Source organism: Columba livia, chromosome 3 (assembly GCF_036013475.1).
Source record: "Columba livia isolate bColLiv1 breed racing homer chromosome 3, bColLiv1.pat.W.v2, whole genome shotgun sequence".
In the NCBI taxonomy this organism is placed as follows: Eukaryota; Metazoa; Chordata; class Aves; order Columbiformes; family Columbidae; genus Columba; species Columba livia.
In genome coordinates, this window is record NC_088604.1 from 23,778,740 (window position 1) to 23,796,955 (window position 18,216).

At 36.3% G+C, this 18,216-nt stretch overlaps 1 protein-coding gene across 2 annotated transcripts in view; it reads right to left on the reverse strand.

The window, feature by feature from the left end:
• Window positions 1–18,216, reverse strand: part of CSMD1 (CUB and Sushi multiple domains 1) — a 1,084,328-nt gene that overhangs the window by 385,732 nt on the left and 680,380 nt on the right. For both annotated transcript variants that reach the window (XM_065056058.1, XM_065056057.1), the window contains exon 6: window positions 14,605–14,717. In XM_065056058.1, the coding sequence (XP_064912130.1) occupies window positions 14,605–14,717 (113 nt within the window). The remainder of the gene's footprint in view (window positions 1–14,604; window positions 14,718–18,216) is intronic.

Below are 18,216 nucleotides of genomic sequence, written 5' to 3' on the forward strand. Positions count from 1 at the left end.
GATATATTCGAGACCTGCTGACGTTCTGCAATTGACAAGGTTCTCCTAGAAAGCTGATTCTCCCATGCATTTCCTTGACCAAGGCATTTGAAGTATGTAATTGGTAAGCTTTCTTTGTTCACTTAAATGAAGAGAAGAAATTAAAATAATCAGAACAACAACCGTTTAAAACATTTTATGTGTTTGGGTAAGCAAGACCTAATATTGGTGAAAAAGTTCTTATAATCAATGACTTCAAGCAAAATGTTCACAAATGACTAAGCTCAGATATATTTCAGTAAGAAGTTTTATACACAGATTGCAGCCTGAAGAACTTCAAAAAGACCTTTCATGACCCATAGACTGGGTAATTAAAAGATGAAGGCCAACAAGTGAAGTTAACAAGAGTAAGCCTTCAAATTACTAAAAGGAAGTGTTTTTTTAATACAAGTAGTAGCAAAAAAGTGAAATTATTTGCCAAAAGGCACTGGCAAATGTGGATATGTCTGAAAATCTCCTTCAGGCCATGGCTGGAGACAGGAATGGAGTTAAATAGAGCCCTTTATGATTGTTCATTACTATTTTTATGCATCTCTAAGTTTATCTTTGTGGGTTGAAGAGGCCAAAATTCATTCAGCAGGTAAATTTAATCTCTTTGGTAGGAAGGAACGACTCTTCTTCTTCACATTACTTTAGCAAACTATGACCTTTACTATGACATCTTCAGATATTGTTACAATTATACTAAATATGTAACTATTGAACATGGAAGATAACCTTTTTTGGAAGGTTTTTTTTTCCCCTGTTCTTGTGGAAAATATAGCAGTTTGTAGTCTTGATAAGTACTATGTTTCTGGGCAGAAGTTTCAGGACTTCCTACAGAACAAGATGACTACTCACAGTAGACTCAGCTGGAGAACTCTTGCTGCTGAACTTTCTTGGTGCCTTTACACTGCAAGACACACCATGTGCTTGCCATGGTAGTACTAACCTCTCAGCAAGCTACCTCTCTTTTGCAAGCTACCAGCCTAGATAGTCAGACAATTTACAGTTCCATTTAGAATGGGCATTTCTGTTCAGATTTTTAGATCTTCCTTTAAACAACAGCGTTATATGACACTCGTTTTATATTCAAATCAAATTCAAATAAATATTAGATTTCATAATAACTTTGTTGATTTCTTAATTAGAACAGGAGTAGTCTAAGATTTTGTTTATCATTCAGTAAGATTATGGTTTTATTCCAAGAATTTGAATATATTTTGAGTTATTTGCACCTAACTGAAATTATTTTGTTGTGGTGTCAGATGCTGATTTCAGTTTTAACTGTGTGTATCAGGTGGAATAGATCATTTCCACACAATGCTTATTTGCCTAGTCCAAATTTATTAACAAAAAAAATTGTTAACTAAAATCACCTATGATTTAATGTTTTGGGCTTTTTTTTTTTTTTTTTAACAAATTAGTGTACAGCATACAGTAATCATTACAATTTTTTCTTAGCTCAAAGAGTAGTAATTGAAAATTTTAACTTTAAAATGAATGTATTGCAAAGAGTTGTCATATTATTTTTGAAAGTGAAAACATTCATTAGTATTATGAGTTTTATTTTCTGAAGCCATGAATCACTTCAGTATACTACGCTCTCTGTATAATTCCTATACATATATATGTGTATCTATATATGCATACATATATATTTCTCTATAATTCATATGTATCATTCACATATATTTCTCTATAAATCAAAAGGAAAATTTTCTCTTTTTTATTCTGCTTACATTCATCTCTAGGAGACAGTAACTCAGAAAATAATTGCTCTACAGCTGTTATTATTGTAAAAGCATATTATACATAGTAGCTCATTATAGCAGGGATGGTTTCCTGCAATTCATACAACAATGAATGTTTTTAAATGATGTTTATTTTCCACAGTTTTGTTTCCCAGGATGGTTCTTTGTAATCTGCCCTTCCAACCTCAAGTATAATCCAAATCACTCAAAAAAATGAAATCTGAAGGTTTGCTTTCTCATGATAGATTTAACGGTGTTTTTTAACAATTAAACATGAATAAATAGAAGTATGAAGCAGTTAGACTTTCAAATATTCTCTGCACATGTATATTTTTAAACACACATACTTCACAGGTGCAAGCAACAGTACAAAGTAATAATCAAGCTTTGTTTATATGTGCAACTCTGGAAGCATTACCTGAACAATTTATGAATATTAACCAAAACAGATATATATTCTTAGCTCTTTCTCTAAAATTAAAGTTGGTAATTTCAGTCTTGGTCTCTGATGACTCTTTTATTTTAATTCTTCATGAATCCATTTAATTATATATTTTTAGCATTACACTACATTTTGGAGCGAAGGTGGTTCATCTGGGCTTTTTGTTTGATTAAGGAAGACTTTAAAAAAAACCCAAAAAACTCTACATGCACCTTCAAAACAGTGACTATGTGAAATCTACACAAAACATTGTCATAATTCTCAAGAAAATTGAATGTATTATCTGTATTACAATATAAAATGTTGTATTTATTTGTTGTATATTTTCAGGGTGGCTATGAATTTCAAGTAAAAGGAGGGTTTTTTTAGTATTGCTTGACTAATCATGAATGAGCCAAAAGCTGTACATATGCAAGGTAGCAGGTAGTATTTAGCACAAAGTGTTTACAGTCTTATTCTCTGGTTATGTAATTTTACTTAGGGGAGACAGGATAGACATTAGTAAGAAGAAATACATGGAAAAAATAACTGAAAGTGAAGATGGTAGGAAACAATTAATTGTCCATTCATAGAGCATAACTGAGGAATAATTTAATCTAGAAAGGGTTTTGAGGACTTATGCTTTAAGCATAACAAGGGAATTGCAAAGAGGAAAGATACCTTCTGCAATTCCAGTAGGGCTAGAAAAAGAACTTAGAGTTTTATCTGTATCAAAGGAAAGTTTGGTTACATAAGAAAAAAAGCTTTTTAAGAGTAAGAGTGATGAAGCCCTGGAATAAATTATCCAGAGAAGCTGTAGAGTCTTAGCCATTAAAAGCTTTAAAGAACATGTTAAATTAAGGTCTGAAAACAACAGTTAAGTATACTTGGCTTGTCATTGGTATAGGGTTAGTTTATCAAGATCATTTTAAACCTATTTTCTATTATTTCATGATGATAACCCATAACCAGAAGTCATTTGGCTGAGAAACAATAAGTGACTAAGACCTTGGGGTTTACTAGCATATGAAATTAATTGATTACACACACATTCAACTGCATATGTGCAAACAGGTAAATGGTATGTGATACACATGTCATATTAAAGCCAGATGAGATACTAAAAGCATGGGTCCATTAACACAGCATTACGCTTGATTTAATTTACCCTCTTTAAGATTTCATACAATTATACCTTGAAAATACCTTTATGTGACTCCAAAACAAGTGAGCTAACATTTGCTGTTTGTTCCTAGAATGTTCTTTGTAATAGTTTTCATGTTCATTGTGGATGACATAACAGTTTTTTCTTCAGTTACCCAAATACATGTGTATCTTGCCAGTTTTTATTCCTGCAGAATTTAACCTGCAAGGCCTCAAATACTGGCTACCACTCAAATCTAAAATATTCTGACATCATCTGCTGGTACTTCCTCAAGCTGCTTCTGCTGCTGCACTGCTGAGTTCAGCTCTTGGCTGCCTTTCACTGCAGATTTTTCCCAAGTACAGATATTTGAAGGTGAAGAAGAACAGTATAATGCCCAGTACCTGGTGATCACCAGCAGGACCTTTCCTGTCCAGCCTTAAGACCACTGTCAGTCTAAGGAATATATTTGAACAGTTCTTCATTTTTACTACAGTATAGGAAAAAAACAATATTTTTATTATTTTTTATGTTGAGAGTGAGTGGAGGAGAAATATCTGTTACAAAGACTGACACTTATCATTATATGTTTTGGAGAGTTCAGTAAGAAACAGTAATATATTTGCAATAACATTCATTGGATTATTCTTGAAGGGAATTAGCAAAGTATATCAGCACAGTGCAGAATTGATCAATTTCCTTTTGATTTAGTTTCATTGGTCTGATTTTTGTCGAGTACTCAAGCTGTGAAAGAAAGTATTTTCTTATTTCAGATTGCAGAGCCCAACCAAGTGCCCTATTTGCTTTGCCCTAGTGCCTCAGTATTTCTATGTTCTTCTCCAAAGACACAATTACGGGAATATCACCATTTTTAGGCCCTGGAAGAAATGATCTACAATTCTATATCTGCGGCATCAGTATTCTCTCTGGATTCTGCTAATAGATCATATATTTATTTTCTATCACTCAAAGTCGAGTGGACTCAGTAAATAAAATGTTAGCTGTATCTAGGTTTTCTTCCATTTTACTATTGCCTGTTGTACCATGAATTCTTTTAGAAAGTGTAGAAAATAAAAAACCCTCAATCATTCTCTATCTTACCATTCACTTTCGTTTATGAAGAGAATTCTATAATAAATTATTTGATAAAACAAGGCCCCAGACTCAGTAACCTAGGAGGATGCTTACAAGCTTTGCTGCTTCTCAGCTACCCACTTCTTGACTTTTGCAGAAGCACCACAATTTTCCACAGGATCTCTACTTTAAACCAACTCACTGGAATAATCTAGCTCTCTGCTGTTTCTGTACTCCCTGCCTGAAGAGTATTCTGTCTAATACACTTTCCTAGTGTTTCTCTCACTAACAGCTTCCAAAATCTTCCCTACTAATCAGTATTGTAACTCCAGAGGGCTTAACAGCAGGCATAGATGTTCCTACTATATGGCTACCTGTAAAAGCCATAGGTTCATGATCAGTCAGCTTCCTTGTGCCATCAATCCAGCAAAGTACTCCCTGTCATTATCAGACCTTCCACCTGCTCCCTGTGCTGGAAATCTCTGCATGCAGCGCTAGCGAACAAATGGTACAGCCCTAAGATAAACTGGTGTCACAATAGATTTTTACACAAATCTTTCTCATGCTATGTGTATACACTGACATGCGATCTGCAGGTTTAAAAAGCAGCACAGCCATTTGTTTTCCATTAACCTTCTGCATGTCACTTAGCTGGCCCCTTGCCCTGACAGACTGCCTTAGCTCCTTTATGCTATAAATATATGATATATCATAAGAAAACAAGTTAGCAGGCATCAAGTCTTCAGTGCCTGCAGATGTCCTCCACAGTTCTGGAAAACAGTATCAATACAGTTTGCACTCTGAACACACACTACCACAGAACTCACTGAGTAATTGTATGTAGGGCCTGTCTCTAAGAAAAAAAAATAAATCATAAAATGAAATCCACTCAGTTTCTTGTTTGAATGCCACTTTAACTACAGTCTTCTAATTATGGTGTCAAAAGCTGATTTATGATTCTTCTCCACTAATATCTCCATAGTGCTGCTCAGTGGGATGATTAAAATGTTCATTAGAAAATCCTATTCTGAAGTCAGTATTTGACTGTCTTTTCAGATTTTGTAGAGAAACAAAATCTGTAGTCTGGACTGAAAACATCTCTAAAGCACAGCCCTTACACTGATCATTTGACTGTTTTCCATCACATGGCTAAACTTGAATGGACTTTTCTCTCGCATGGTAGATAATGAAGAAACTGCAAGTGTGATAATACTGACAACACATTATTTGATGTCTCTAATTACATCCCATGCAAAACCTGACTATGTGAGTGATTCCAGTCTGTGCCAAATATAAAATAATGAGTCTAATCTGTTTTGTGATGGCATGTAGGTTATGCATGTTTCTTTAAAACTTGCACATCTCCATCACTCCATATAATGTGCATATCTCCATCACTTGTGTGTGTATTCCTATTTTAAATTCTTAGGCTCACATTCTGCAATTTCTACAATATTGCTACTAGCTGCTTTAGAGATTGTTGAAGAAACTGTAGGTTTCACTATTTTCTAAATGCATATGTTTGCATTGGAAAATACTGAGTTCATTGAAGATGTGTAAGTTTAATTATATTGAAACAGCACATAAAACAACTATCCTAGAAGCAGGGTAGCCTTGGGACAGTGGTGCCTTCGAACAAGGACTGTGGAAGGTCTGGCATTCAGTGAGCATAACATGATTCTTGACAAAGATTAGCTACCAAGTCTGAGAGAATGTTCCCTAGTCTGGGGGAATGTTCTTTGCTTTGGAAGGATTTCAACATGTAATTTAAATTTCATCTTTTATTTTTGAGGTAATTTGGAGGTAAACAGTGACATATAAAAATGTGTACCAAGATGATACACTTCTTTTCAACCACAACCACAGTATTTTGAATAGCTCTAAGGGGGATGGACATCATGCCAAACAAAAGTTGAAGAATGAACAGCTGTTACTAGATCGGCATCTCTATAGTGCTGACATCATGAAGCAGCTATGCCTGAGCCTTCTTAACAACACAGTTTTTCCTATACACTCAAGAAAGAAGTATTACCTGTAGCAACTTGATTAGAAGTACAAGCCTCCACCTTTAATAAGCTCAGTCTTGTTTCTTCTGAAAATGCCAAAAAATCAAGGGTTCGTGATAATATGCTTATATATAGTGGATCAATAGTAAGACTTGTGTTAAGAAAAAATCTGTATGTAATCTGAGTCTTTGTCAAATGTCTCACTCTGGTGGCACTGTGAAGTTCTACCCAAACTTTGTCCTGAGAATATTGAGGAGAAAACTTTATCCTAGGGTCTAATTCTTCTGTATTCTTGGCAAGTGCAGTTCTCCTGCAGACATATATTTTCCTTGTATCACTCTAAGTCAACTTTTGAGCTTTGCATTAAATGTTGAGAAAAATAAATATTTTGTGACCTCCATCCCTGGAGGTTTTTAAACTGAGATTGGACATGGCACTTAGTACCATGATCTAGTGAATGGACTGGAGTTGGACCAAGGGTTGGACTTGATCTCTGGGGTCTTTTCCAACTCAGTTGATTCTGTGACTCTGTGACACCAAAATCTTTCCTAAGAATGTGTGTTGCCTTTATGAGATGGAAGTTTTAACAATAAATCTAAAGATTAGTAGTAATGTCAAACACTGAAAAAGAAAAAGCTTCAAATTTCTAAAAATGGGAGAAACAGAGATGGTTTTATCTTAAGGATGTACTGAACTCAATACATATGCCAAATAACTTTGATTATGAATTTTAAAAGAGACATTTAAGGAGCAGCTATTTTAAGCAGCTAGCTCTTAAAGGATGTATATGCCAAATTCACAAGGAAACAGTCTCAATGTTTTCTCCTGCTCTTTCCTTATTACATGGTGTAGACTATTATTAAGCTAATAAAGGATATATTATATTTTTTATACAGGGGAAAAAAAACATACATGTAAAAAAATCAAAGTTTTTTTTCAGAGAGGTTAAATATATATATTCAATGCATGGGAAGATAAGATGTCAAATATTGATTTCATTATTATAGTTTTTATTGATTAAAATTCTCCTTTTTGATCATACAACCCAAAGTTAGAAATGAGAAAATACAGGCCAGTGTTGGATATTTTATATACACAGGTGGCAATGTAAGATTCATTAAGGGACTAAAGATTTGAGGTAGACTGAAAATCAGACTGGAAAGGATCATTGAAGTTCCAAAAAAGGAACTATTCACAGTCAACAGTCATATATAAAGCTTAGGTCCAAAGTATCGTAGTTCTAATAGAAGAAAGATTTAGTGCTTGCTATTTCATAAACAAATATGACTGAGGAACTTATCTCATTGTAGACATGTACAGGTTTTACTAGGTAGCTAATTAAGTGTCCTTGAAGTGTACATCAATTATACTAATCAAAATTTCTAGGAAAATAATTTAATACACTTTTACTCAAATCTGAATAAGTCAAAATATAAGACTTTAATAATAAATGACTCTCCAATACTATAATGCAGCTCTACTGACAGAATGTGGGGAAATCTGCAACTACAGTATCAAAGTGAGGAAGAAACATACAATGTGAAAGAACAAACAACAACGGAAGAAAAAAGATAAATGAACAAGCATAGTCTATGTACAGCAGCCATCACAGGCATACTAATGCAGTTAAGGAAAATTATTTATGCTCTTTTTATGACTTATTATGCTGTAGAGTTTAACATGACTTAGCTAAATAATTTCTTAAGCACTTCCCATTGAATTTATGCAAAAAGTTTTGATACCAGCATAGGTGACGGCAGAAGGATGAAAAAAAGGTTCACAACTGAGTGAATGCAACATCTTTTCCCCTATGGAAATGCCATCACAGAAGAAGGCAGAAAAAGAACCGAGTCCAATTATATCACTGGGAGAAGGGATACACCCTGAGATAGAAGGGATATCACCCTGAGAAGGGATACAAGGCTTATTTTGGGGTACAGGGGAAGAGCATTTTGGGATTGCAAAAGGCTTATTTTGGAGTGTTTAGGGGAGGAGCCATCATCAAGAAAAGGGATGGATTTAGGTCATTTGAGGAGAAACAAATACACAAAATATAGGCATACAGGAAAGTCTATGCATTTATTTTCCACAAATAAATCTCCATACCAATGAGGAAAGTCAGAGAGGAGAAACAGAATGATGCCATTGGTGCTGTTTGTATTTATGTGAGTACTGAGCATGTCTGTCAGCGTTAACCTGCGTGGCAAGATGTGAATAGACTATATACATGTGTTGTACACATGCGCTCTGTGTGTGTTGGCCTGTTGGGAATACAGTACTGGACACCAGCTGCTGGCTGCATATGAGGGCATGGCGCTGCTGTGTTCAGCAACTCCCCATTCAATAGTGAGCACTGCTTTGTTCATGGATTCTGCTGTTGGTTTTTTCCTTGGTGTGGGTTCATTGGGGTTTTTTTTTTGTAACTCATGGGATCTCACAAGTAGATATAAAAATAAAATAACAATAAGATTGATGAGGGGATGTACAGGCTGAAGAGTTGGTCAGGGAAAAATTTAATGAAATATAACAAGGGCAAGTGTAGAGTCTTGCACCTGGGCAGGAACAACCCCAAGTTCCAGTATAAGTTGGGGAATGACCTGTTAGAGAGCACTGTAGGGGAAAGAGACCTGATGGCCCTGGTGGACAGCAGGATGACCGTGAGCCAGCACTATGCTCTCGTGGCCAAGAAGGCCAATGGCATCCTGGAGTCTATTAGAAGGGGGATGGTTAGCAGGTCGAGAGAGGTTCTCGTTCCCCTCTACTCTGCCCTGGTGAGACCACACCTGGAATAGCGTTTCCAGTTCTGGGCCCCTCAGTTCAAGAATGACAGAGAACTGCTGGAGAGAGTCCAGCACAGGGAAACACAGATGATTAAGGGAGTGGAGTATCTCCCTTATGAGGAAAGGCTGAGGGAGCTGGGTCTCTTTAGCTTGGAGAAGAGGAGACTGACGGGTGACCTCATTAGTGTTTACAAATATGTAAAGGGTGAGTGTCACAAGAATGGAGCCAGGCTCTTCTCGGTGACAACCAATGACAGGACAAGGGGTAATGGGTATAAACTGGGACATAAAAGGTTCCAGCTTTGAGAAAAAACTTCTTCTCAGTGAGAGTGACAGAACACTGGAACAGGCTGCCCAGGGAGGTCGTGGAGTCTCCTACTCTGGAGGCATTCAAGACCCGCCTGGACACATTCCAGTGTAACCTCATCTAGGTGTTCCTGCTCCGGCAGGGGTATTGGACTAGATGATCTTTCGAGGTCCCTTCCAATCCCTAACATTCTGTCATTCTGTGATTATTTTAGTGTAAATCTGATCAACAAATACAGCAGTTTCACTCTGTAAGAGTGATTTGTGTCAAACTACAGCAGAATTTAGAGTCTCAGAAGAGTAAGTAACAATAGGTACTGTTTCATTTCCAATTAGTTTGATGATTGCTACTTTTTGGAAGTACAACTAAGAGTCTCAAGATTAAATCTCTCACCTGTAAAGACAGGACAAAGTAGAATAGCAAAAAATGTCAATTTCATCTGCTTCAATCAGTCTTTCAGCCATCTAAAACTGAGTCAAACCTGCCTAGTACTAGCATTCATCTGTTTATGACTTATGTTCATTAAGTTTGTAATTTGTTACTATGTGCTTTTTCTACCAATAAAAGCAATTAAAATTAGTATTAGAGACATACTTTTCAAAACACAAACATTTCAGAAGAGGCTTTCACACTAACAAAATAAGAGGTCTGAGGCACATATTAAAGAGGCATTTTTTTTTAATTTTGCCCAGACAATAGAGACTGAGTAGGGACAGAAGCAGCTGCTGCCTGCTTGAGAAAGGAAACATTGAATATCTCTTGTATGGTACACCATGGGAAGAGATCATTACCTGTAGTGACTTCAAGGCCTGAGGAATTCTAGTCCTTCTTAACCTCATTCACAGTAAAACCACAAGAAATATGTGAGATCAAAACAAACAGATTAATATTGAAAACACTAAAAGAATATTTGTGTATTGGGTTTATGTGGCAAGGTTTGTGTAGCAGGGCATGATGCTTACAGAGATGGGTCTGTGAGAAGACGCCAGAAGCTTCACCTGTGTTTGATAGAGACAACACCAGCCAGCTCCCAGATGGACCCACTGCTGGCCATGGCTGAGTCCATCAGGGATAGTGGTAGTGCCACTGTGATAACATAGTTAAAAAGAGGGGAAAACTGCTTCAGAACAGCAGCCAGGAGAGAGGAGTGACAATGTGTGAGAGAAGCAACTCTGAAGACACCAAGGTCAGTGAAGAAGGAGGGGGAGCAGGTGCTCCACGCACCAGAGCAGAAATTCCCCTTCAGCCCATGCTGCAGCCATGGTGAGGCTGGCCACGCCCCTGCAGCCCATGGAGGTCCACAGTGGAACAGATATCAACCTGCAGCCCATGGAGGACCTGACCCTAGAGCAGGTGGATGTCCAAAGGAGGTTGTGACCCTGTAAGAAGCCTGCACTGGGGCAAGCTCCTGGCAGGACCTGTGGCCCCATGGAAAGAAGCCCAGGATGGAGCAGGTTTGCTGGCAGGACTTGTGACCCTGTAGGGAACACATGTTGGAACAGTCTGTTCTTAAGGGACTGCACCCAGTGGATGGGACCCACTCTGGAGCAGTCTGTGAAGAACTGCATCCCACGGAAAGGACTCATGTTGGAAAAAGTCATGGAGAACTGTCTCTGATGTGAGTGAGCCCACACTGGAGCAGGGGAAGGTTGTGAGGATTCTTCCCCATGAGGAGCAACGAGCAGCAGAGACAGCATGTGATGAACTGACCACAATCCCCATTTCCTGTCCCCCTGCACCACTGAGAAGGATGAGGTAGAGAAAATCAGGAGTGAAGCTGATCCCAGGAAGAAGAGAGGGATGGGGGGAAAGTGGCTTTGAGATTTGGTTTTATCTCTCATTACCCTACTCTGATTTGATTGGCAATAAAGTAAATTAATTTCCCTGAGTCAAGTCTGTTATGCCTGTGATGGCAATCAGCGAGTGATCTCTCCCTTTCCTTTTCTCAACCCACGAGACTCTCATCATGTTATCTTTCCCATGACCAGTTGAGGAGGGGTGTGACAGAGTGACTTTGGTGGGTGCCTGTCATCCAGCCAAGGTCAACCCATCATAGTCTTTATGATGCAATTTGCAAATGCACAAGCTACCACTTTTTGAGGAATGTATTTTTGTAGTTTTGTTCTGTCCATAATATTCATGACAGAGAACTATTAAAAAAAAAAATCTATATGCTATAAGGACTCTAGAATACAACAGCCTACTATCTGGCAAGGTGTAATAGGCTGCTTAGATTTAATATCTAAGGTCTGTAGTCAAAATTAATGAATTCTTTTTTTTTTTCCCAAAGCAATGGAAACTATTATTCTCATCTGGCATAATTAGATAGTTTTACCACACATAAACACACACCAAAAAAATAATCACTTTATGAACAAACCAAGCAAAGAATCACAAAAAGACAGCTCAGGCTGATTTAAGGGACTGTTCCTTCTAAGCAAGAAGCAAAAGAAGAATGCAGCCTAAGTAATGTAGGACAGTGGAGCCCTGAATGTCCTGAGGATGTTGCCCAAGATCTAAGAAGCCTGGCAGAACAGAAGCAGAATAAAAATTGATTATTGAGTTTTGGTCAGACTGCTAATAGGTACTTGTCTATTGGTAAAGTGTTTAATGGTTACTTCAGAAAGTCTGTGGTTTTATTTTAACTGTCTCAAAAACAAGATAGCTCAACTATATATCAATCCCAACTGGAATAGTCAATTTAAACTATTGCAAATAGTCGCCCATAAGACAAATGTTTCTCAGAGGTCTCAGAGTCATATAGCTTATAGTACAAAATTTGCCAGGACAACAAATATAAGAATTAAGCCTGGAAATAATCAGACATTAAAGGCATTCTATCACTGCCAGGATTTTCCACCAGAAAATAAGGTCATGTATTTCACAGGAGTTCTGGTGGTTGTAGTGGTGGCGGTTTTGGTTTGGTTTAGTTTTATTTTTCATGATAGGCTGAAATAACTATTTTCCTTGAGAAAAGCACCCCAGAAGAAAATATCTGTCAAAGTAGTTGAATTTTAGCAGAAATAAGCTTCTGAATACAAAAATAAGGGAGACACTGAGATAGTTTAGCCTGGAGAAGAGAAGGCTTAGGGAGGGGATCTTATTGGTGTATATTAATACCTGATGAGATAAAAAGGTGTAAATAAGATGGATCCAGATTCATCAGAGTGATATTCATTGACAAGACATGAAGCAATAAGCACAAATTGAAACATGGGAAATTCCACTTAAAAATAAGTGAAAATTTTTTACTCTGAGGGTAAATACTGGCACAGGTTGCCCAGAGAGGTTGTGGAGTTTCTGATTTTGGAGGTATTCAAAACCCATGTGGACATATTCCTGGGCAGCTTGCTCCATGTAGCCCTTCTTTGAGGAGGCCAGCAGACTAGATGAACTCCATAAGTTCCTTCGAACCTCTGCTATCCTGTGATTTGTGGTACTAGTAGAATTCTCTAGCTATAGACATCATTGTTACTTCTGCTTAAAATAAAACACTGGATTATTGGTTATTTCTCAAATACACATGATAGAAATAATTACTAAGCTGCGTCATAAAAAACAATTAATGAAGTTGTTAGATTAACCAGATTTTCCTATCACTCAATTTTCATCCTGTGTGTTGAAAGACTGTCTCCTAGTTTATAATGTTTATATCACTAACATAGGGATTTATTTAATTGCTATTGACCCTGATAAGATATATAGCTGTGGCTCATGTAATTCAGATAAGTTTATATTTAATACAGTTTACCCTTACATCCAATATCTGATGTATTATGCAGAGTAACAGATATACATCTGAAATAATGATCTCCCCAGATATTTCCCTAAAACTTCCATAGTGAGCATTTGGCTGGAGATAAGATATATTGAAAAAGAAAAACAAAACAAAAAAAAAAAAGTAGTTTTCAGTGCTGATTATTCTATTCCAAACTTTCCTTTCTTATTCTGTTGATTCTCAGTTTTCTAGTGCATCAGCAAGATGAGCCTCATCATTTTTGTGATCTCTGTTTTCTAGGTTTAAAACACAGAGTTAACATAAGCAGTGCATCTAAATTCATAGTCACCAACAGTGGTATTAAATATGCATCCTCAGTAAACTTTGTAAAGATAAGTTATAAGTGCAAAGGATCACAGAATACGTACTTGAGTTGACAAAATAAAATGGAATTTCACAGATTCATTTTTTAGTAAAATTGTCAATATCTTTTTAAAGAGAAAAGTACTATGTATGTTAATGTTTTTGTGTGCATTACACATGTATGTCATAGTCATAAGAAATATATAGTTGTTGCAATGTATTTGTAATTTCTAAAGTGATACAGGCCCTATAGTTTCAGGAAAAACAAACAAACAAACCAACCAACCAAACAACCCACCAACCAACCAACAACAGAAGAAGGAGAAGAAGGTATAAACGCATAAATTATTTGATGGTTTAAAAAGCTTATGTAAGCACAGAATTTAAAAGCACAGACAAATTAAGGAGCCCTTCTATATTCAATATAACTACAATGTCTTTGACGTTGAGTAATGATTTATGAAGTAAAAAAAATCAATAAAGATTGCATTGAAAAAAATTGCATTTTAATGAGTATCTTAGTGAACATAAGCAGCAATTGACAGCAACACTGACATCCTCTTGTCTTCTATTAAAGTTGTATATGTAAATCTATGCAAAAGCCTGAAATATGTTTTGTGCTATGGGATGAGTTAAATTCCCAAATGATGAATGTAGCTTCTGGGTAAGAGTTAGACTTTGAGTAATGAAGGAAGACAGTGTTTAGATAGGGACATGCCTTTGTGTGGAATTCACTTTCTGCAGGTTGCATTCCAGGTATGTTTTTAAAGCAAAGATCAGACTGAATGCAAAGCAATTTATTACAGAAAAAGTGAACAAGAAAATACATACTTAAAGCAAGCTGCCATGTGAAGCACAGGTACTCTTTCCAGAAGGAAGTCCCTAGACATGCTTGATCACACAAGGATAACAGCTACTCAGTGTAAAAGCAATAGTAATATGATTCAGCTCTTGATTCACCACTTGAGCAATGCTTAAAGGTAAAGGACTTTTTTGCTGCCCTTTTATGTGTTCCCTACCTTGGAACTGAGCGTTGAATCCCTTCCGTCGGTGGTTGCTGTCAGATGTAAAATGGAGTCGTAACCAGTTCTTACTGCTGATAACAGGAGAAGGTAGATTCATACCAGTCAGCCTGGAAAAAGAAAAAATAATCTAATGTAAACGGTTTAAAAAAATCATGTGTACAATACGTAGAAGAAGAAAAACAAACAAAATGCCCAATAAATAGTCAAAATGTATTACTGTACTATTTACAATGTATTTGACAACAGTGATTCACTGCCACCTCATCTCAATTAATTATTAGTTTAGTAACTTTTATCCTGAGAAAACTATTTTCTTTTGCATTACAGCTAGCAATTTTATGATCAGAACTTATATCTATGAACTACTCTTTTGTGAATTAAAGAAGAAAAGCAATCTTGTGTGCCTGTGTGCCCATGTGCATGTTTACGTATGTGTTTGTCGAAGCATTCTGAAAAAAAAAAATCAATTATGACAAAACTGAATCATCTGACTCCCTGCTATGTCAGTTACATCACAGGAAACTAAATCTCAGATGTTAAGAAAGGATAAGTAAGAGCTATGGGCACTAGTTAATATGATAAATCAGTAGAACATAACTATCCAGCTAGAACTGCTTTTGTGTATATTAACTCCTGTACATTTTTTAATAAAAAAGATGGAGGATAACTAGTTTGAAAAACTACAGACATTTTGAAGAAAGAGCGCACACAAAGAATCTGTTCAATAAAGGCAACAGGTCTTTGGACCACATTGAGTCATACCATGGTCTATCATCGCACATAATTTGTTAATATGAACAGAGTCTAGTTAACAAAGACTACCTGATATGCTGTAAATTCATGTCTTAGTCTGCCAGATGTCTTTTTTTTTGCTGTTTTGTTTTGTTTTGTTTTGTTTTTTTTTGTTTTTGTACAAACAAACTCCAAGTTTCAAATTTTGACTTTTTTTTTTTTCTTTCTGAATAACTCTGGAGAACTAAAAGACATAGTTTCTCCCTTTCAAAAATCTTGATCATTTGAAACAAAACCTAAACTGTTCAGTGTCAGAAACTGTCAGCTAAGAGGTTATGTTTGCCATTTTTAGAATAGATATAACGTATATTATCAGAGCTAAAAACCCTTCCAAAACTGAAATAATAATTTCTCTGCAATCAAACAACGTAGTGATACAGGTGTCTTTTTCATGGCAATATACAGAGTTTCATTAAACATCCCAGATTACTAGGAAACCCATCATGTTAAGAAATATTGATGCTGGAGTGGTCTATTTAGAGCCATGGCTGAACCTCTTTTCTTTCTATAATGGAGTAAGACCAAGACAATGAAATATAGAAATTCTTAATAGCATTTTCTTTTTTTGATTCGTTATGATGTACAAACTGCATCAGAGAAATTTATGTTCTCATTAATAATTTGATTTTATTCATCTGGCTTCCAAGAAAATAAGTAAGAACAAAACTCTAAATTATTTTAACAGCTTTGATTGAAAAACATGATAAATTGTTTAAATGATGAATTATGCATTTCAAACTTGCATTTAATAGTTCTTATAGATCTTGGTCAAAACACTCAACCCTGTACATGTTTGTACATCTCACTCAAATAGACTTTTATATTTCACATACTCTTCCATACAGTCTTTACAGCATTTTGGAGCATACTGTATTTAAAAAACTCCTTAGATCAGGCACTCTAAATATTTCTATGAACACATATTTGCTGTTTCAAAGCTGCTTAGAATTTGGATGCACCTAGAGAAACTACTATGATAAAATCAAAAGGAAAAGAAAAAAAAATGTGGAATACCATAAATATTTAATTTTCTTGTACCTCTTAGCTATTGACACAACAGACACTAAATCTGAAAGTTTTTACTGTGTATAGGCTGCAGTTCATATCACCAAACTGATAAGTCATTTGTCCAAATACACAAATTTATCTCCTAAAATTGTGCTTTGGGATCTGGTTTTCTTTTTTAGATGAAATATACATGTAGTAACATCCTATCTGGCATATCCAGAGCTCTGGATTTCAAAGTCTGCAAAACTCCTGGCTGAAATATTAAATTGTTATATGAATTAAATTGTACAATAATAAAAAAGTAAAAGAATATCATTATAAAAACACATTCAAAGCAGACCTTTCATTAACTACATGTCTAATAAACAACTATTTCTCAGACATGATACACACACTTATTTTCAGATCTATGTGAGCTCTACAAGTATAGCTAGAGTCTCAAATCTTCCCATTATCCTAAGAAAGATAACGTTAACATGAAGATGACAGAGAGTATTTTAAGAATCCTATTTTATCAGAGTTTTAATTTAGCTGTATGATTGCTATGCCATTGCATACCAGAGAGGAATATGTTCTTTATCAGCAATGCCATTTCTTTTATAACTGAAGAAAATGAGAAAGTGAACTATGACTTGAAAGGCTGGTTTGGGAAGCACGAGACACATTTTTTTTCTGTAAGGTCTTCAAAGCCTCTTCAATGTAGTACACAAATTCACAATGAATTCTGAATGGGGAGTTAGACTGCAGCCCTGTGAACCACACGTAAACATCAACAGGGGTGCCCCTAAAAGAAGTACTTCACTCTGTGACATTCATCACGTCCAGATGGACAACGTAGAGCTTCATTTTAATATCTCCATCACACAGCAAATACCAAAATGTAACAAAAGTTTTAATAACATTACAGGTATGGTCCTTGGAGAAAAGTAAAAAGCAGTGCTGTCAAAGAAAGGTGGTTTCCAGTCCCGCAAAGCTGAATACGATATATGATGCAAAATATACAAAATCTGGGGGAGGGGGTCCCTAAAACACATGATCATTCATTTTTCTGGTATAAAAAAATGCAGCTCCATGACTGGGAGAAAGGCTTTTAAGTCATCTGAGTTCACCAATAGAGAGGCTAGACATCACTGCTCAACTAATGAATGACAGAATGATCTCTCCCAGTCCCATGAAGAACGGCACAGTGTTTCTTCTGCAGCTGCATAAAATGTAGGAATATTTTGTTTTAAATTTACCAACTGAAATGTGCATCACGTAGGACAGTTTTTGACTAAGTGTCCATATGCCCTCTTTATGCTATCATTGGTGCAGTGCATTTGCTCTGAGTCAGTGCAGTCTCTCCTGTCATGGGCTAACTTTTGATATTAATTGAGTATTCGTGGAAAACAAACAGTTTGGTTATGTCCATACTAGCAAATTGAACAGTGGCACTTCATGCCAATGCCTGCTTGAGAGTCTACACTATTACAGGTTACAACAACAGCAACAAATCACAAAACTGTAGAATCACAGAATGGTTTGAGTTGGAAGGGACCTTAAAGATATCTAGTCCAAACCACCTTCCATGGGACATCTCTCACTGGATCAGATTGCTGAAAGCCCCATCCTACCTGACCTTCAACACTTCTACAGAAGGGGCATCCACAGCTTCTTCAGGCAATCTGTCCCAGTGTCTCAACACCCTCATCATGAAACTACTGCCTATGACTAGTGTTGTCTCAATCTTTCTGAGCACGGTGTAAGAATTAGTCTAAACTACAGGGTCCAAATGGGCACTGTGAATGTGACCACCTCTTCTAAGGT